Here is an 18630-nt window from a genome sequence, read left to right on the forward strand (position 1 = left end):
CGTGGGGAGCCGGGCAGTAGCTCAGGACCCCGGACGCCTCGAGAACCGGGATCTTTATTGACCAGCCCCGGCGGCTCCCGGGGCTCCAGCCACGTCCCGGGGCTTGGCTCCGCGTCCTCGCCGCCGCGTGGCACCGTTAGAGCGTCACCGAGCCCCGTCCGCGCCGCGGGGCGGCCGCAGGGCCACCACCTCCTCCAGTTCGCTGCCGCTGCTCTCAGGCCGGTCCTGGTAGCCAAAGTCCAGGCTGGGGCAGGGGAGAGCGGTGTCGGGGACCGGCACCCCCGGAGCCGATGGGTGCCGGCAGCAGCGCCAGCCCTCACCTGGACACGGCGCTGCTCTCGCTTTCCACCCCACTGCTGTCCCCGTCGCTCTCCCCGCTCGCCTCCTCCTTCAGCTGGGCTCGCAGCCGCGCTGCCAGGTGGGGGGGCAGCCGCCGGCAGCCCCCCAAGCCCCTCGCCAGCTCCCTGATGCGCTGGCGCAGCAGCCGCCCCTGCTCCTGGCCCCGCCGCGCCCGCACGGCGCCCAGCCACAGCCCCACCGTCTCCTCATCGCTGGAGTCTCTGCAAGGACGGGGCAAGGGGTGAGCTGCAGTGCCCCGGCCCCCGGGCTCTGCGGGATCCCTGCACCCGCTGCTCACATCTCCTTGTCCTCAGTGTCCGGGTAGGTCAGGGGGCCCATGCAGATGGTGCAGATGTTGTTCAGGGTTTGGTGGCAGTCTCTGCAGTACAGCCCTGGGGACAACGGCGCTGTGAGAGGAGTGGGAGATCTTGGAGGGGAGCTGTTCCCCATCTAGGGGGGGTCCTACCTTTGCACCCGTTTGTGATGCAGGGGATGAAATCGGGCTGCTTCGTCACCCCGCAGGCCAGGCAGCGCTTCTGCTGGATGCCCAAGAGCCGAGCCAGGCGGGCAAAGCAGGGCACCCTGCAGGCAGAGCACCATCGCTGCCGGCTCTGCCCTTGCCGGGGCCAGCACTGCCCTTCTGCAGTGCCCAGCAAGGTGCTTGTGTGTCCAGGGTGGCTCCAAGCCCATGGATGCATCTCCCGGGGGGGCTTACTTGGCAGTGAGGATGAGGAACAGATTCCCTTTCCCGGCGTCGGCCGTGCGCAGCGTGGCGGCTCGGAACAGGGCTCGTGCCAGCCCTGCCCGCTGTGCCAGGATGGTGCTGTGCAGGAACGCCGTGCGCTCCTGGCACGGCAGGGACGGGGTGAGGGCAGGCGGCTGCTGGCAGGGTGCTGGGGAGCTGGGGGCGGGCTCCTCACCTGCTCACGGCTCGGGTAATAGGTGGCACATACCAGCCGCCGCAGCCGTGCCACGTAGTTGCCGAAGATGGAGATGAAGAGGCAGATGCCGTACAGGATTCCTGGCAGGAGCAGGATGAGTCACACAGGGGCAATCCCTCTGGTACCCCCCTCCCCCCAAGCACTCTGTGGGTGCAGCACCCCCTGTCACCCATGAGGACGTAGGTGCTGTAGTCGGGCTCCACAGGCTGGATGAGGCAGCGCTGGGACACCACCGAGATGTTGCCCTGCTGCAGCACACCGAAGGCAGATACCAAGTCCCGGTAGATCTCACTGGTGTAGCCTGACCCATTGACGCTGACACCCACCACCGCCGGCGCTGGGGGGACAACGGCTCAGACCCAGACAATGGAGCACCCAGTGCCCCAAAGCCCTGGTCCCCAGCCAGCAAAGCACCCAAGGGTGCTGCTCTGGCACGGTGGGTGCTGCTCACCCCTGGCAACGATCTCCCCCTGCAGCTGGTGCCGGATGAGGTCGAGCAGCCAGAAGAGGCTGTAGTCAGCCAGGATGACGCAGAAGCCCAGCAGGACGTGGCGCAGGAACCCCACGAGCTGCAGCCCGTACCGGCGATGCTCCTTCCGCGACAGCCACAGCCCAGCTGCGTGCGAGAGCGGCGTGAAGCCAGGCTCTGGGCAGAGGGGTTTCGCCTGGGGTTGCCGCCGGGCATGGGGCTGACCTGGGGAGATGTAGAGGCCACACTCCCGCGCTGTCAGAGGCAGCACCGTGGGTTTGCCCTGCTCTGCCCTCAGCTGGTCCAGCTCCCTGAAGCGCCACGTGATGTAGATGTTATCGAAGGTCTCGTCCTGCAGGTACCGGTGCCGGTACCGCAGTGCCCTGGGGACACAGCGGGGGAGCTGGGCACTGGCATGCTGGGTCCCTGTCCCCACGGGGGACCAGAGCAGGACCCCGGCCCACTCACTTGAAGTACATGTAGAGGATAGCAAGGAAGGAGACGTTCAGGAAGAGCCCCAGAACCTGGCGGGTGGGCTCCAGGCTCTGGCTCACACCCTCCATGATGTCCAGGGCCACCTCCCCCAGGCTCTTGCTGGCGTTGAAGCTGATGTCAAACTCGTGCATGGCCGAGATGTTGAACTCAAACTCCCGGCGGACACGGTCCAGAGCGTCGTTGAGGGCTGTGGGGGTGGCAAGTGGTGCTGGGGGTCAGGGTGAGAGCAGGGACAGGGCAGAGGGAGCCCTCCCGCACTGCTCTACTCACGGGCAGCAACGTTGCTCTGGATGAAGTTCTGGATGTACTGCGGGATGATGCAGAAGACGAGGGCAACTGCAGCAAGGGGGGGGGTCTCTGCCATCTCTGCCAGGGCGGGACCCCCACGGTGGGCACGGGGCCACCCTGCTGACCCCCCCACAGAAGGGTAGGGACCCACGCACTGTTGGCCAGCCCGCAGAGGGGCTTGAAGGCAGTGATGATGTAGCAGAGGAAGAAAAGGAAGGGGATGGCGCGCTCGCAGTTGTCCTTGGCCTCCTCAAAGACTCTCAGGCAGCGGTAGTAGGGTGAGCCCAGCTCCTTGTTGCACACCCGGCCGACGCTCGCTAACCACAGCCACACATTGCGCAGGGCTCGAGCTGCAGGAGGGGAGCGGGCGATGGGGGACAGGCAGGTGATGGGGCTGAGAGCAGGGTGGGGGTGCTGGAGCCAAGGGAGACCCTGGGGGGGACCCTAACCCGCTCACCGATGTGGTTGACGGCATCCATAATGGAGCGAAAGAACTTGCGGACGCGGTCACTGACTGCCTTGGCTTCCTGTGCGATCTCCTTGATCTTGGACAGAAAGTCTGCGGAGAGGAGACCCCTGAACACACCCCGAGGGGCAGCCCAGGGCCAGATACTGCTGCGGGAAGTGACTGTGCCATAGAGCCATGGAATGGTTTGTGTCAGAAGGGGCCTTGAGATCATCCAGTCCCGACCCCTGCCACGGGCAGGGACCCCTTCCACTGGAGCAGGATGCTCCAAGCCCCTGTGTCCAATCTGGCCTTGAACACTGCCAGGGATGGGGCATTTACCACCTCTTTGGGCAGCCTGTTCCAGTCCCATCCCACATCCCACCGCATCCCCCTGGACCCTCATCTCACTGATCAGCGGCTCCTGGGCGCGCTGCAGCCTCTCAGCCGTCTGATTGAGGGCGAGCTCGGCCCCACACGACAGCGACTCGGCGGCGCGGGAGAAGTTGTGCAGGACGTTGGTGCAGGGGCCCTGCATGGCCATGGTCAGCGCCAGCAGCAGCATCAGCATCTTCCCCTCCTCTGCAGGACAGGGTGGTCCTGGGCCTCAGCCGGGACCCAGCGCCCCCCTTCCCATCCCTCCCTGTGGCTCCTGATGGCTGCTTACGGGTGAAGATCTGGGGCAGTGACAGCAGCACCGTGACGCGCGCCTTGGCAGAGAAGGCCATGCCCAGCCCCAGCAGGGCGCCCAGGCTGATGGTGGTGATCAGGCAGTACCAGATGTTGTGGCCCTGTGCCAGCAGCACCAGAGCCCCGTAGAGGCTGGCCAGGGCTATGCCAAGCACAAAGCCACAAGCGCTGCGGGCCACTTCCCGCACCCTGCTTGGCTCCTGCAGCTGCTGTGTCTGCTGGGGCTGCAGTGCCGGGCTCTGGCCCCTCCGCCGCAGCCACGAGACCAGCCCCATGCTGGGCTGCGTTCCCTCGGGCTCTTGGTCCTCTCCCAGGGTTCAGGTTCAGGGATACAGCAGACTGAGCAAGCAGATCAGTGAGCTGGTTCCAGGGGAGCACCTCAATGTTGTCAGTGCCAGGCGAGCATTCCACTGCTGTCGGTTCTAGAAGAGCATCCCGCCCTTGTCAGTTCTAGGAGAGCATCCTGCTGTTGTTGCCAGGGCAGCATCCCTCTGTTGTCAGTACCAAGGCAGCATCCCTCTGTTGTTGGTACCAGGGTAGCATCCCTGTTGTCAGCACCAGGGGAGCATCCCTCTGCTGCTGGTACCAGGGCAGCATCTCTGTTGTCAGTACCAGGGCAGCACCTCTCTGTTGTCAGTACCAGGGCAGCCATCCTGCTGCCATCAGGACAGGGGCCATGGAGCCAGGGGAGGCCCCTGGGAGAGAGCGCTGGGCGGGCGCAGAGGCACGCAGGAGGCAGAAGCCACCCAACACGAGTGAGATCCCTTCCACTCCACTCCCGGCCAGGGCTGCCCGTGGGCACCGGGAGGGGGCCGGGCTGACGCCTCCCTCCCCACCCAGCCCTGCAGCGAGCGGTGGTCTCGCTGCTGCCGGCCCCGTGCAGCCAGTTCCTCTGGAGCCGGCCGGACCAGCACCGCTGCAGCAAGTTCTTCTTGGGCGCCAGCATCGGGCCCTCTGCCTGCCCATGCCTTTCCTCTGCCACATTGTGAAGGGTGGATGGTGTGTGGGACCCCTGCCCTGTCCACCACAGCCTGTGCCAGCGCCATGCCTGAGGGTCCTGGCTCTGCCCCCCCACTTGGCCATCAATGTTATGGGCATGTCCCTGATGGAGCAGCTCCTGTGGAGCACCACTGGGGCCCTCAGCACTACTGCTGCTGCCTTCTACTTCCCCAAGATGAGTGGCAGCCCCTTGGCACTGCTGGGGGGCAGATTTTGGGGTGTGTGGTACCCACAGTTTCGGGATGTCTTCACGGTCCTTTGATCCCAGCTCTGTTGCCCCATGGGGCAGTGGCTCATCCTGAGCCCCACATAGCCCCATCCCAGGGGACATCGCTGGTGGGGTGGTGCTGCCAATGCTGGAGCTGCACCGTGTGCAGGGTGCTCGTGACCCCCCAGGAACGGGTCTCACCTGCACCCCTGGGAGGACGTGGGGTGCAGCAGTAAAGTGACCCCCCATGCACGGTGTGAATTGGGGTCTGTGGGGTGTGTCTGTGGGTTGGGGACTCCAAGGGGGGGGAGTGGGGAAAGGGGCTGGAAGGGTGACAAAGGTGTGTGTGGGGGGTGTCTTCTGGGTGAGGGGTGCTGAATGCAGGGGTCCTGTGGGATGTAAGGGCTGGGGGAGGCGGGGGCTGGGGGTGATGGAGCGGGGTCTCTGCGGGATGAGGGTGAAGGTGGGATCTGGGAGGTGCGGGATGGGGGGGGTCTCCACCTCCACCGCAGAGCTCGGAGCCCCGCAGCTCCCCCCGGGGGTGTCTCCGGCGCAGCGGCGGGCGGGGCCGGGCGGGGGCAGCGCAGGAAGTTCCTCCCCCCGGGCCGGGCCGGGCCGAGCCGGCGGCCGGTGGCTGCGGTGCCATGCGCGGCCGGAGCGGCTGCTGCCGGTCAGCTCGGGAGGTACCGGCCCGGGGCCGCCGGGCCCCGCTCGGGCTGCGGGACGGCGATGGGGGCGCGGGCGCCGCGGCTGCTGCTCCTTCGCTTCCTCCTCCTCCTCGCCTCCAGCACCGGGGCCAATGGGAGCGGCGCAGGTGAGCGGGGCCGGGGGTCCCTTTGGTCCGGGTCCTCCAGCCCGTGGGGGTCCGGCCCTCGCCTCCTCAGCGGCATCGCGGGGGGATCCTCGGGGACCGGCAGCAGCCGCGGGGGGCTGACCCCGGGCCGGGGAGCGCGCTTTGGTCCGGCTGCGCCTTGAGAGCGGCGCTCCCAGCGCTGCGGGGCCGTGGGGACAGGGGTGTGCGGGGGACCCGCACCCCTACAGCACCGCCGGGCCCCGGCAGGGGGGGGGGGCGGAAGGGGGGGCTCTGAGTCAGCCTGGGCCGCGCCGCCCTGCCCCGGTGCCGGGGCTGACGCAAGGCCTGGCAGGGACCCCGGGAAGCCCGTCCCGAGGCGGGGGCCCACGGGGGTCACCTCTGCTGGAGCCGGTGCCCTGGATGGTGCGGCCGGGGGGGACCCGGGGGGCTGCTGGGATGAGCGCGGGATTCCCTGTCCCTGCTCCCAGCCCAAGCCCCTGCCCTGGTGCCAGGACCCGTGCTGTGCTGGGGAGCCGCGGGGAGCTGGGATGAGATGGGTGCCCATGGGGGTCCGGGCTGTGATGGAGGTGAAGCCGTGACCAGGCTCTGGGCCTCATGCAGGTGACAGCTCTCGGCAGCACCACGCAGAACCGGGGCGCTCCTGGTACGTGACCCCGGGGGTCCTGCAGGGTGACCGGATGCTCAGCCTGGAGGAGGTGACCCGGGTGAGCCCCTGCCCGCGCCCCCATGCAGGGGCTCGTGACGGTGGGGTGGGGGCTGCCAGCAAACCCCCTCCCGGTGCTGTCCTGGTGCGGGTCGGGGCACCCAGCCCATGCCCGGCGGAAGGGCCCGTCCTGCCCCGCGGCCGTTGGGAGTCTCTCTGGCGTTTCCGCCGCACTGCACCGGGCAGGAAGCAACGGGGAGGGGTGCGAGGGGGGGGGCCCGGCTCCATCCACCCCTCCCCGTTCCCTGGACAATGAGCCCGTGAGGGAGGGACGCTTCCTGCGGGGCGGGGGCCGGGGGCAGGCAGGGGATCCCTCCCACTCCCTCTGGCGCGTGCCGGGGCCACCGGTGGGGATGGAGGTGGGGGACCCCCCTGGGGGGGTCCTCCTGTAACCAGTGCCTGTGACAGGGGGGGTTCCCTGCCCGGCTGCGGGTCCTGCTGGAGCTGGAGGGGACGCGGCTGGTGCTGGAGCTGGAGCAGAACTGGTGAGTCGGTGCATGGCAGGAGAGGGGTGAGGGTCCGGGAGTGTAAATGGAGAAGAGGAACAATTCCTTCCCCACAGGGTCCCTGCTTTCACCATGGGGTGAGCGGGGGGGCCCTGCTGCGGGGGTGACGTGTGTCTGTGGCAGGGAGCTGGTGCTGGGCACCGGGGCACTGCTCTACTACCTGCCCAACGGCACACGGGTGATGCAGGAGGCCAGCGAGCAGGTAGGGCCCTGGCACCCCGTGTCCCCGGCTGTGTCCCCGTGCCCTGGGGGACCCCAGGATGGGGCTGGCTCCTGAGCCCCGCTCTCTGCTGCAGGAGCACTGCTGCTACCAGGGGACGGTGCAGGGTGTCCCCGGCTCCTGGGCCAGCCTCTGTGCCTGCACCGGACTCAGGTGAGCCCCCGGCACTGGCACCCCTGCACCCGGCAACCCCCTGTGCTGCTGACGCCTCCTCTCCCATTCCCTCCCCAGCGGCCACCTCCGGCTGTCGGACACCAGGAGCTACAGCCTGGAGCCAGTGGCCAATGGCCCCGTGGGTCTGCACCTCGTGCATCGGCTGCCGGAGCCCCGGCTGGCACCGCGGGCCTGCGGGCAGGACCCCCTGGGCCCCCCCCAGGAGGAGACAACGGAACCCCCCTGGCCACAGAGGGTAGGTCACCCACAGAGCCTGCCCCTCTGCAGAGCATCCCTTCACCCTCCAGCCTAACCCAGCTCATCCACAGGGCAAGCGGGCAGCAGCGGAGCAGCGGTTCGTGGAGCTGGTGATGGTGGTGGATCACACCGCGGTGAGCGCTGGGCAATGTGGGGCAGTCCCATTCCCACAGCGGCCCCCCCTGACACCCCTCCCTGCACCCTCAGTTCCAGAATTACCCCAGCCTGCAGCGTGTCCGCACCCGGACCCTGGAGATCGCCAACCAGGTGGATGCGGTGAGTGGCTGCTGCAGCACCGGGCACCCTCCAGCGCTCACCGCGGCGGTGCCGGGGGTCCCTGACACCCTCCTTGTCCCCCCAGTTCTTCCAGCCACTGAGGGTGCGGGTGGCCCTGCTGGCGGTGGAAGTCTGGAGCGAGGGCGACTTGTTCATGGTGGGCACCAGCGCCCGTGCTACGCTGGAGCGGTTCCTGCGCTGGCGGCACCAGGAGCTGCTGCCGCGGCTGCCCCATGACAACGCACAGCTCCTGACGTGAGTGGGGCCGGGATGGGGATGGGGCTGGGGTGCACGGGCAGTCCCCCCACCCCCTGCACACTCTCTACAGGGGCACCCGCTTTGAGGACGTCGCGGTGGGGATGTCGGCTCAAGCCTCCATGTGCTCCCCGGCACGCTCCGGCGGTGTCAGCATGGTCAGTGCCCCCCTCCTCTGCTGTCCCCCACCCGCCACCAGCCCGCTCTGACCCCCCCGTCCCTCAGGACCACTCGGTCAGCGTCCTCGTCGTCGCCTCCACTGTCGCCCATCAACTGGGGCACAACCTGGGCCTGCGCCACGACGGCGCCGGGCGCTCCTGCACCTGCAGCGACCTCCGGCAGGACCGCGGCTGCATCATGGCCCTGCCCACGGGGTGAGGGCAGCAGTGGGGCTGTGGGGGGGACCGGGCCCGAGCCCCCTCCCCACCTCACGGGCCCCTCTCCGGCTCCGCAGGCTGACGCCCGGCTTGAGCTTCAGCAACTGCAGCCAGCAGGACCTAGAGCAGAGCCTGCGGCGGGGCCGGGGCTGGTGCCTCTCCAACGTGCCCGAGCCGCGGCGCCTGGCCGGGAGCCCCCGCTGCGGGAACCGCTTCCTGGAGCCGGGCGAGGGCTGCGACTGCGGCCTCAGCGTGGTACGGGGGGGTCCGGGAGGGCTGGGGTCCCCCATGGCCGCGGCTGTGCCCCCGGCTCACCACAGCCCCTGTGCCGGCAGGAATGCACTGATCCCTGCTGCAACAGCAGCACCTGCCAGCTCATGCCTGGTGCCGAGTGTGCCACGGGGGACGGCTGCTGCCAGGACTGCCGGGTGAGTGGGGACGGGCGCTGCTGCCCATTGTGGGTTTCTTGGGGTCCCCCCCACTTGTCTGAGTGTTCCCCCCCCCTGCAGCTGCGCCGCGCCGGGCACCAGTGCCGGGAGCCGCTGGGTGAGTGCGACCTGCCCGAGTTCTGCGATGGGGCCTCACCGCACTGCCCACCCGACACCTTCCTGCAGGACGGGCAGCCCTGTGCCGCGGCACGCGGGGTCTGCTTCGGCGGCGCCTGTGCCACCTACGAGGGGCAGTGCCAGCAGCTGCTGGGGAAGGGTACGGTGGGGTCGGGATGGGGGGGGTCACAGGCCTGGTGGCGGTGCTGGGGCGTGCTGACCCCCCCGCTGCAGGTGCCAGCCCTGTCTCCAGCTCCTGCATGGCCTCGCTGAACATGAGAGGGGATGAACGTGGGCACTGCGGGCAGCTCCCAAACGGCTCCTATGTTGCCTGTGCCCAGCGGTGAGTGCTGTCCCCCATCACTGTCACGGAATCCCAGCCTGGGCTGGGTTGCATGGACCTTGAAGCTCCTCCAGCTCCATCCCGCTTTCCACCATCCCCTGCCCCTATGAACCCCCTATCTCCACAGGGACGCTGGCTGTGGGATGCTGCAGTGCCAGCGCAGCAGCACCCGCCGGGACAGACCAGAAGGGTCCTGCCAGGGGACGCTGGTGCCCGGGGGTGAGGATGTGAGTGATGCAGCCATGGTGCTGCCCGGCACCGCCTGCGGCCCTGGCAAGGTGAGTACCGGGGCAGCGGGAGCGGGACCAGGGCCCTCAAGGGTGCTGATGCCTCATCCCCCCAGATGTGCCTCCAGCGCCGGTGCCAGGACGTGTCCGCGCTGGGTGACCAGCAGTGCCCGAGCAAGTGCCACGGGCACGGGGTGAGCGCGTGGGGCTGGGGATCGGGTGCTGGATGTGGGGCCAGGGCAGGGGCTGACCCTCAGTGCCCCCCACTCAGGTGTGCAACAACCTCGGGCACTGCCACTGTGAGCGGGGCTGGGCCCCCCCGACCTGCGAGAGCCCCGGTGCCGGGGGCAGCCAGGACAGCGGCCCAGTGGCCATGGAGCGAGGTGAGGGCAGGGGCCGGCGGGCGCCGCGGCGCAGAGAATGGGGCTTTGTGGTGCCGGAGCCGGGGGTGACGTGGTGCTCTCTGCAGGGGGGAGCGCGCTGCCCACGGCGCTGCTGCTGAGCGCGCTGCTGGTGCTGGCCCTGGCGCTGGGGCTGTGCTGTGCGCGCCGGGCCGGGCTGCACAAACACCTCTGCCAGCTCGGCAAAGGCACCTCCTGCCAGTACAGGTAATGGGGTACCCGGGCGTCGTGTGTGCATGCGTGTGCTGGGGCAGGTGCTGGAGCCGCCTACCTGCATGCAGGCATGCACACGTGTGTGGAGGGTAAGCGGGGCGCGTTGCATGTGCCTTTGCACATACGTGTGTGTCCCGTGGCGGCTGAGTGAGCGGTCTGCATGCGTGTGTGTCCCCGAGCAGGCGACGGGCTCTCTGTATGTGTGTTCCTATGTGCATCCCCCCAGCGCAGGTAGCAGACCCAGTTCATGCATCGTCACCCCGTGTCACCGCGGTTCCTCCCTGCCCCGTGCCACTGCGGTTCCTCCCTCCCGCTGTCCCCCTGGCCCCGGGCTGAGCCGCCCAATCTTCTCCCCACAGTGCTGAGACCCGGGTCCGATTCCTGGGTCCAGAAGCCGCAGACGGCTGGAGCGGGTAACGTCACTGCCGGAGCCTGGCGTGGGGCTGTCCCTGAGCCATCCTGCTTCGCAAGGCCTCCGGTGCTGAGATCTTCCCCTGGCAGTGCCCGTGGGGTGTGGGGCAGCCCTGGGGTGTGCAGGGTATCGCATCTTCCGGCGCCGAGGGGTTCGTTTCTCTTGGGCTTCTGCTGGTGTCGGTGTCGCTTGGTTGCCGTGTGGGGTCCCCCCAACCACCCACAGCAGGCGGGGCCTGATCCTGCCTCTTCCCTACAGGATCTCGCAGCCGGAGCCCCGGTTGGGCAGCCAGGGTCCCCCCGCGCGTCCCCGGCCCCCGCAGTGGCGTCAGGCCACAGAGCTGCAGGTCATGCACAGCAGCAAGGTGAGGGATGGGGATGTGGGGGATACTTGCGAGGGTGATGCTGTCGCCGTGGTAACCAGCTGCGGTTGCTGTGGGTACCGGGGCTCAGTCTGGTGGTTGCCAAGGCGGCATCCCTGGGTACCAGCCTGGAGCATCCCCCGTGCCAGGGCAGCGTGGTTTGAGCCTGCGGCACCCTGGGACAGGAGCAGCCTGGCACAGCCTGGACCACGCTGCTCCGATGCCAGTGCCATGCTTGGCCGTGGCTGCACTCACCCGGGATCAGCACTGGGCACCCTGGGGCTGTTGGCATGGGGCTGGGGGGGGGGGTCTGTGCTTGGCGGTGGGAGGGGGGTCTCCGCATGCTGCATGGCTTGCCCCGCTGTGGGGCCGCATGGCGCCTGCCCTCTCCCTCTCTCTGCAGCCGGCTGCCCTCCGTGCGGCGCGGCCCGATCCGCCCTCCCGGCCTCTCCCGCCGGACCCTCCGCCCAAGGTAATGCCCGGGCCGGGGGGGGGTCCCGGGCACTGCTGCATGCGTGGCTGCGCACCAGCTCTCGGGGACCCCCAGCCCCAGTGTGGCTCCCGGTGCCCCCCCTGGCCGCCACCCCTGAGCTGTCCCCCTCTCACTGTCCTGCTCTCTCTGCCCAGGCCCCCCCCTCGGACAGGCCGCCCCCCCCCACACGCCCACTGCCCGCAGACCCCGTGGTGCCCGGCACGCAGGTAACGGTGGTGGTGGCACCGGCGTGTGGGGCACCACGGCGTGTGCCTGTCCAGGGAAGGGAAGTGGTTTGTGCCCCCCCCCACCGAGAGACCATCGAGGTGGGGTGGTCGATGCTGGAGCTTTGACACCCCAATTCCCCTGCAGCCCCCAGGTCTGGTCAAGCCTCCCCCACCTCGGCGACCGCTGCCCTCAGACCCCCTAGAACCGTCACTGCCCCACAGCGAGACACTCCCCAGTCACCCCTATGTCACAGTGATTCCCTCCAGGTGAGCACGGGGGGGGTCTGCAGGGGGACAGAGTGGGGTGCTGAGGCTGGGGGGATTTGGGTGTTCCATGAAGCCAAAGTGCGGGTTAAGTGGGGCTATGGGGGGATGCCCGGTGGGGCTGCAGCGCGGTGGGTCAGGGTGGGGCTCTCGGGGCTGGGGGGGTCTGTGGGGCTCCGGCACCCCCCGTTACCGCCCTGTCTCTCCCCAGGCCGGCCCCCCCGCCGCCCGCGGGTGCCCAGCAGGATGCGTGAGCTGCGGGATGCGGCCTCGCCGCACGCTCCTGCCCCATCGACGCCAATAAAGGGGCCGTTTGCTGCCCGTGCGCTGCCTCCGCGCTGCCTCCGCCGCACCGGAGCCCTGGAGGGTGCTGGGGGGGGGCGAGACCGGCCCAATCCCGGTACCGGCCGTGAAACTACAACTCCCGGCAGCCCCTGCGGCGCCCCTCGGAAGTTCCCCCTCCCCGCAGTGTGGTGCGCCCTCTGGCGGGCAACGTGCGGCACCCCCCCCTACGGTGCTTCCCCCCCCCCCCACAAGCCACGTGTGCACGGGCACGTGCAGGAGCCACCCGCCCCTCACACGCGGGCACACGCGTGTGCAAGGAGCCGCCGGTCACGTGTGCGCGCACGTGTGCACGAGGCGCTACACGCGTGTGCAAGAGCTGCCCTCGTGTGCACGGACCCCCCCCCCCCGCACACCCCACGGCCCGGGCCGGTACCGGTGTCCGGTGGGCTCCGGAGCTGCCGGTGCCCGTGATGGGCGGGGCGGACCCCGGGGCCGGTTCACGTCCGCGGTCCCGGGATGGGGGTACCGGGGACTCGGGTCCCGGTGGGTTCAGGGACGCGGGTCCCGGTACCGGGCGGTGTTGGGGTGGGGGTTACGGGGATGCCGGTGCCGGAGACGGGCGGCGCTGCGGGTCCCGGTGCCGCTGGACGCGGGGGTCCCCGGGGGTCCCGGTGCCGCCGGTGCCGCCCCCACAAGGGTTAATGGCGCTGGGCGAAAGTTGCCGGGCGGCGGCGCGGCGCGGATTGGCCCGAAGTTGTCGGGGCGGGCCGGGCTCCGCCGTGCCGGGCCTCCTCCGCCCCCCGCCCGGCCCCGGCCCCGCCGCCCCCCGCCGCCGGCGGAGCCATGCGCCCCGCGCCGCTGCTCGGGCTCCTGCTCTGGGCGCCGCTGCTCTGGGCGCCGCCGGTGCGCAGCCCCCGCCACAGCGTCCACTGGAACGGCAGCAACCCCAGGTACCGCCCCCCCCGCCGCCGCCGCCGCCGCCGCCTTTGTGCGCCCCGGGCCCCGCCGAGCCCCGCGCCCGCGCCGCGGGGGGAACGGGGAGCGGGGCGGGGCGGAGCTGGCGGGCCCCGGTGAGCACCGACCGGTAGTGCCGAGCCCCCCCCACGCCGGGCATCCCCGCGTGATACCGGCCCGGGGAGTTGCCTCCCGGCGGGGCACCGAGTCCCGGTGCTACGAGCAGGTGAGTGCCCGCCGGTGGCACGGGGCGCCCCTGGGAGTGACCGGGCCGGTGGGTGCCGCCGGTGGTGTGGAGCCCCCGAGCATCCCCGATGGCACCGAGCAGTGAGTGCTGCCGGTGGTGCTGAGCCCCGGGCAGCACCGCGTCACCTGCTCGGTGGCACCGAGCGATGGGGCTCTGCTGGTGGCACTGAGCCCCGGTGACACCGAGCTCTGGGTGTTTCACAGCCCGGGGGGGCCGGGTCCCCGGTGGTGCCGGTGCCCTGCAGCGCCTCTTGCCCTCGGTGGTACCGAGCTTTAGGCACCCTCAGGTGGCACCGAGCCGGGGCACTGGGCCTGGGGTTGCTCTGGGAGGTTCCGCCAGGGCTGCGGGTCCCCAGGGCCGGTGTCGGTGCTGTCGTTGTGTCCCCCCATCCCCGGTGCTGCCGCCGGCTCTGCCACCGCGGTGGGCCGGGGTCCGGCCCCCTCCCTCCTCCTGCCTCCTCCATTTTGGGCATTTCCCAGCTCGGGAGCAGGGAGCCGGGGGCCGCGCTCCCGCACGGGGGTCTCGCAGGGCTGGGGGCACTCGTGCTGCGTTATGAGCAGGTTCCCCCCACCCATGGGTGCCGCGGGGAGGGGTGGGCTGGGGTTGCCGGGGGCCAGGGCCTCAGCCCTGCCCAGGCCCGTCCCGGCCGCGTCGCCCGGCGATGGATGCTCTGAGTCACAGGCAGCCTGCGCCTGGCGCTGCCCTCCTGGAGTCCCTGACCCGGGGGGCGATGGTGGCCGGACTCTCCCCCCCACAGTGTAGCAATGATGCCCCAGTGATGAATGCACTGGTCCCACTGCCTGGAGCCTGTGTCTGGTGCATGGGCCTGCACCAAGGTGAAGGAGGGGGCTGGAACGCCCCAACCAGCCCTTTCCTTGGTGCGATGCGGTGCCCCTTCCAGCCAGGTGCCAGCTTGGCAGCCCCATCGCCACCATGGTGCTGCCAGCAAGTCCAGTGCGTGCCCAGGATGTGGCCGGCTGGCAAAGGCTGGGAATGGGGAGAAGCGCTCCTGTCCTGGAGCAGGACCAAGCGTGTGCACACACGTGTGTATGTGTGTGTGCATGTGCATACGCGTGTGTGTGTGTGCACATGTGTATGTGCGTGCACGCATGTGTGTGCCTGCAGATGTGTGTGCTCCATCCCGGCCTGGCCGCACGCGGTGTTTGCACAGGCATGAGCTCATGCTGCCACCGCCGCTGCCCGCGCAGGCAATGCACCGGGCCCCCTCCCTGCCCGCAGAGCCCCCATGCTCCTGCCAGCCCCACACCGGGGCACCAGGGCAGGAGGTCTCCCACCAGGCGGCCCCATCGGGGTGTCAGCATCCATCAGTGCTGGTGCAATGAGGTGGGCGCCTGTGGCGAGGGGCTTTGTGTCCTCCTAGCCAAGCACATCCAGCTCCTGCAGCTGACCCCAGCTGACGCCTGGCTGTGCAGTGCCCAATGGTTGCTAAAAACCCGACTGCCCGCTCTGGCCCGTGTCCCTCCACGGGCACAGCGGGACCCCCAGCGCCCACTCCCCAGCTCGCCCTGCCCGGCAGGTTCCTACGGGACGACTACAGCATCCAGGTGGCCATCAATGACTACCTGGACATCTACTGCCCGCACTACGAGGGGTCCGTGCCCGCCGGGCGGGCAGAGACCTTCACGCTCTTCATGGTGGACCGGGAGGGCTACCGCGGCTGCTACGAGACCCCCGGCGCCTTCAAGCGCTGGGAGTGCAACAAGCCCCAGGCGCCCTTCGGGCCCGTCCGCTTCTCGGAGAAGATCCAGCGCTTCGCCCCCTTCCCGCTGGGCTTCGAGTTCCAGCCGGGGGAGACCTACTACTACATCTGTGAGTCGGGGTCCTACGCGGGCCGGGCTGGGGGTTGGGGCACATGGGTGGTCGGGGTGCTCTGAGGGGCTGGATGCAGCTGGGGTGGGGGGCAGAGGAGGGTCCGGCTGCACCAGGGCTCTGGATGTAGCAGAGACTGGGGGGCTTGAGGGGCACAGATGGGGCAGAGGGTCTGGCTGCACCCCAGCATCTGGATGTAACAGGGATTTGGGGTACACGGGGTGTGCGAGGGGGAAGCTCTGGATCAACCGGGATTGAGGAGTTTGGGAGCATCCAGCTGCACTGGGGCGCCGGATGCAGCCGGCGTTGGGGTTGGGATGCACGGGGGTGGGGGATCGGGGTTCGAGGTGGGGTCCAGATGCCAGAGGGGGCGGCCCCGCTGTCGGCCGGGAGGGGGAGCCCCAGCCCCGCTCCGGCCGGCCCGGCCGCCGGGGGTGTCCTGTCCCCGCCGGAGGGGCCGTACCGGGGGGGACCCGCTGATGTGTCCGCTCTGCCCAGCCGTGCCCAGCCCCGAGAGCGCCGGGCGCTGCCTGAAGCTGCGCGTCTCCGTCTGCTGCAGAGGCACCAGTGAGTCCTGCTCGGGGGGGCTCCCCCTCCCCTGGTGCCCGCTGCGGGGTGCGGGGGCCCCGGGGAGCCCCATTGACACCACTGGGGTTTGTTTCAGCGCCGGAGCCGGTGACAGAGGTTCCCAATTCGCAGCCCCGCGGGCGAGGGGGGCCGGAGGGTGAGTGTGGGGCAGGCGGGGGGCCCGGGGGGGTCCGGCTCGCCTTGACCTGTGCTCCTGCCCCGGCAGACGCGGAGCCCGGCCGCAGCATCGCAGCCCCGCTGCAGCCCCGCGGCCTGTGCCTGGCGCTGCCGCTCCTGGCCCTGCTCTGGATCTGACCCATGGCAGGGACGCGGGTCCTGTGCCCCACCGCCCACTGCCAGACTCCTCCTCCATCGCCTCCCTTCTCCCCCCAAGCCCGTGGGGCAGCCCCAGGCCACGACTCACCCGCCGGACCTCCACAGAGCCGAGCCGGGGCCAGGAGCTCCGGGCTGGAAGGTGAGGGGGGCTCCGGGGCTTGTCCCCCTCCTTGCTGCACCGCAGCAGCCCCTAACGAGAGCCTCTTGGCCTCCCAGGACCTCGCTTCCCACCGGCATCCCCGCACATCGGCCCCGCCGGACCCCTGCCCCGGTGCCAGGCTCTATGTGCCTCAGTGGACTCCTGCTCTGCTCCAGGGCCATCGACTCATCTTGTGCCTTCTTCCCCCATGGACCCTCCACTGCAGGGGGGCTGGGGACCCCCCAAGGCCCTGGAGCAGAGCAGCAGCTCCTCTGGGTGCTGGATGGAGGCCCCTCTGCTGCCTTGTCCTCCGGCGAGGACACACCGATCTGTCTTCTGGGAAGACGCCTTCCTCCATGCCGTCACCGGCCCCTTCGGTTTGGTTTTAACCCCTGGTAGTGACTGAGCCGAGCAATACAGTGTTTGCAAGATCGCTGCGCCCTCAGGCTCTGCAGCCCCTGCTCCCCTCCTGCCTACATCCCCTGTTCTTCAGGGATGCTGGAGCCGGCACTCTGGGATGCCTGAGCCTCTCTCCACAACCTTTAAATGTGGGGGGGGTTTAATTGCAGCGATTTCATATTGAGCCGTGAGCTCGTGTCACAGGGACAGCTTTAATTACAAACGAGCTGCCTGCAGTCAGCCCCAGGCAGTGGGACCTGGAGCCCAGGGTGAGGGGTGCTGGGGTTGGGGTGCCCAGGTCCCGGTTGCTGCCCTCAGCCCTGCCCGTGCTGCCCGTGGGTCCATTGTCCTGTGTCCATCTGTCCGTGTGCCCATGGCCGTGCCCCACTGGGGGGGGCTGCGTTTGGGGTTTCACCCAGCACCGAGGCTGTGGAAGGAGCTGGTCCCGGGTCACGGCTCCGGGATGCAGCGGCAGCAGCAGCTCGTCCCCATGCGGGAGGACAGCGGGGGGACACCGGCTCCTGTCCCCCCACCCCACGGCTGCAGCCCCCCCCCCCTCCTTGCGCTGCCCTCCTTGGGGGGCCCATGTGGGGCCCCGCAGCCCCGTCCCCGCGCGGGCAGGCGGTGCCGGCGCTGCCGCAGTGGGGCCGGGCACGTCAGACAGGTTTTATGGCTTCTCCGGAGGAACGGCTTGGCAAGAGCCTGAGCAACAGCATCGACCGCGCCGCGCCCCTCCCCCGCCGCGCCGCCCGCCCTGCCCCCCCCCCCCGCACCCCAAACCCGCACCCGTGGGGGGCTGTGGGGCTGGCCCCACCGTGAGGGGTGCAGCGGGGGCCATGCGCTGGGGGTCCTGTGGGAGGCTGTGCCCTGTGGGACCCCCCCCAATTGGGGCTGATACCAGCATGGGGGGACCGTGCCCAAAGGACCCCTATGGAGGATACTGGGGGCAACCATGTCCTGAGGAGACGCCGGGTGGGGATGCTGGGGTATATGCCCCATGCAGGGATAGTGGGGTGATGGGGCCCTATGGAACCCCCCTGAAGGAATACTGGGGTGATGGGGCCCTGCGGGACCCCCCTGCAGAGGTGCTGGGGGGCTGTGCCCTGCGGGACCCACACACAGGGGTGCTGGGGCTGCCCTTGCCTCCACCCCAGCCCCCTTGGGCATTCCCAGGCGAGGGCAAGGGGTCCCTGTGGGGACCCCAGGGTGGGTGCCAGGGCCCTGTCCTTGAGCGGGCGTTGCTTGGTATGCAGGAGCCGCTGCTGGCTTCAAATCCCATCGACTTCCAATGAGCAATGCCATCAATAAAAGCTAATTGATGGCACGGCCGCTCCAAATCAGATTCCCCATCCCCTGAATCGAGTTGATGGCTCCGCGCCCCGCAGCCAGCCGCGGCAGAAATTGAATCTATTAAAGGAAGAGGCTCCATTAGCCCGTCCCTTCTGTCTCGCAATCCCCCCAGTGCCATTTCCCCCCCTCCCCATCTCCCCATTGCCACCCATATGCCAGCTGTGACACTGGAATGGGCACACGGGTCCCATGGGTGACGGTTTCTGGGTGCCCTTGGCCATCAGGTCCGTGTCCCCCCGGTGGGTGGGAATTAAACCCTCGGGAATTGGGAAGGGAAAATTGATCACCAGAAGCAGCAAAATGATGTGGAATGGTGATGGGCAGCCCTGGGATGGAGAGAGGGGCAAAGAGGCGTTGGACTGGGGAGGTGAGATGGAGGCATGGCTGTGGCCAGCCCTGTGAGGGTGGACTCAGGCACCGCGGCCATCACAAGGGCAGCCCCAGGACCCACAGGGTGGGACACGGGACCTGGTGACCCCCCCAGAGGGCTGGAAGGGGCAGTGGGTCCCGTCCCTGCCCGTCTCCCATGGGTGCAAGGCAGGCGTTGCCATCCCCACCGAGAGCCGCCGAGAGCATCCTGGAGATGGGAAATGGCTCCGTGTCACCATGGAAACGGGGCCAG

At 69.6% G+C, this 18630-nt stretch overlaps 3 protein-coding genes across 12 annotated transcripts; 2 read left to right on the plus strand and 1 right to left on the minus strand.

Annotated features, from left to right (window-relative positions):
* Positions 1 to 144: 144 nt before the first annotated feature.
* Positions 145 to 4289, minus strand: DCST2 (DC-STAMP domain containing 2). The gene is made up of 15 exons (XM_065659871.1): positions 3645 to 4289; positions 3389 to 3559; positions 2990 to 3091; positions 2688 to 2882; positions 2515 to 2580; positions 2218 to 2431; positions 1975 to 2132; positions 1732 to 1896; positions 1450 to 1617; positions 1260 to 1360; positions 1055 to 1185; positions 806 to 921; positions 638 to 731; positions 321 to 560; positions 145 to 244 (listed from the first exon to the last, which is right to left on the minus strand). The coding sequence occupies exons 1-15, from the start codon at positions 3940 to 3942 to the stop codon at positions 145 to 147; spliced, it is 2319 nt and encodes a 772-aa protein (XP_065515943.1). The 5' UTR covers positions 3943 to 4289.
* Positions 4290 to 5487: 1198 nt separating this feature from the next.
* Positions 5488 to 12226, plus strand: ADAM15 (ADAM metallopeptidase domain 15). 9 transcript variants are annotated; one of them, XM_065660112.1, is made up of 25 exons: positions 5488 to 5688; positions 6289 to 6392; positions 6800 to 6876; positions 7021 to 7099; positions 7194 to 7270; positions 7349 to 7526; positions 7600 to 7662; positions 7736 to 7804; positions 7890 to 8059; positions 8133 to 8217; positions 8285 to 8433; positions 8514 to 8691; positions 8772 to 8864; positions 8946 to 9141; positions 9216 to 9324; positions 9452 to 9602; positions 9668 to 9745; positions 9823 to 9934; positions 10021 to 10159; positions 10525 to 10578; positions 10836 to 10941; positions 11342 to 11410; positions 11566 to 11637; positions 11783 to 11904; positions 12113 to 12226. In XM_065660112.1, the coding sequence occupies exons 1-25, from the start codon at positions 5604 to 5606 to the stop codon at positions 12153 to 12155; spliced, it is 2658 nt and encodes an 885-aa protein (XP_065516184.1). In that variant the 5' UTR covers positions 5488 to 5603; the 3' UTR covers positions 12156 to 12226. The 9 variants fall into 9 exon arrangements, 8 of the variants coding, with proteins under 8 accessions (XP_065516184.1, XP_065516185.1, XP_065516188.1 ...); XM_065660113.1 differs by having other exon boundaries at positions 9680 to 9745; XM_065660116.1 differs by lacking the exon at positions 11566 to 11637.
* Positions 12227 to 13003: 777 nt separating this feature from the next.
* EFNA4 (ephrin A4) lies at positions 13004 to 18089 on the plus strand. Of its 2 annotated transcripts, none has more exons than XM_065660208.1 (6): positions 13004 to 13136; positions 14925 to 15217; positions 15716 to 15784; positions 15882 to 15941; positions 16179 to 16259; positions 16337 to 18089. In XM_065660208.1, the coding sequence occupies exons 1-6, from the start codon at positions 13030 to 13032 to the stop codon at positions 16663 to 16665; spliced, it is 939 nt and encodes a 312-aa protein (XP_065516280.1). In that variant the 5' UTR covers positions 13004 to 13029; the 3' UTR covers positions 16666 to 18089. The 2 variants fall into 2 exon arrangements, with proteins under 2 accessions (XP_065516280.1, XP_065516281.1); XM_065660209.1 differs by having other exon boundaries at positions 16011 to 16259; positions 16337 to 16354.
* Positions 18090 to 18630: the final 541 nt, after the last annotated feature.

Source organism: Lathamus discolor, chromosome 24 (assembly GCF_037157495.1).
Source record: "Lathamus discolor isolate bLatDis1 chromosome 24, bLatDis1.hap1, whole genome shotgun sequence".
Lineage (NCBI taxonomy): Eukaryota > Metazoa > Chordata > Aves > Psittaciformes > Psittacidae > Lathamus > Lathamus discolor.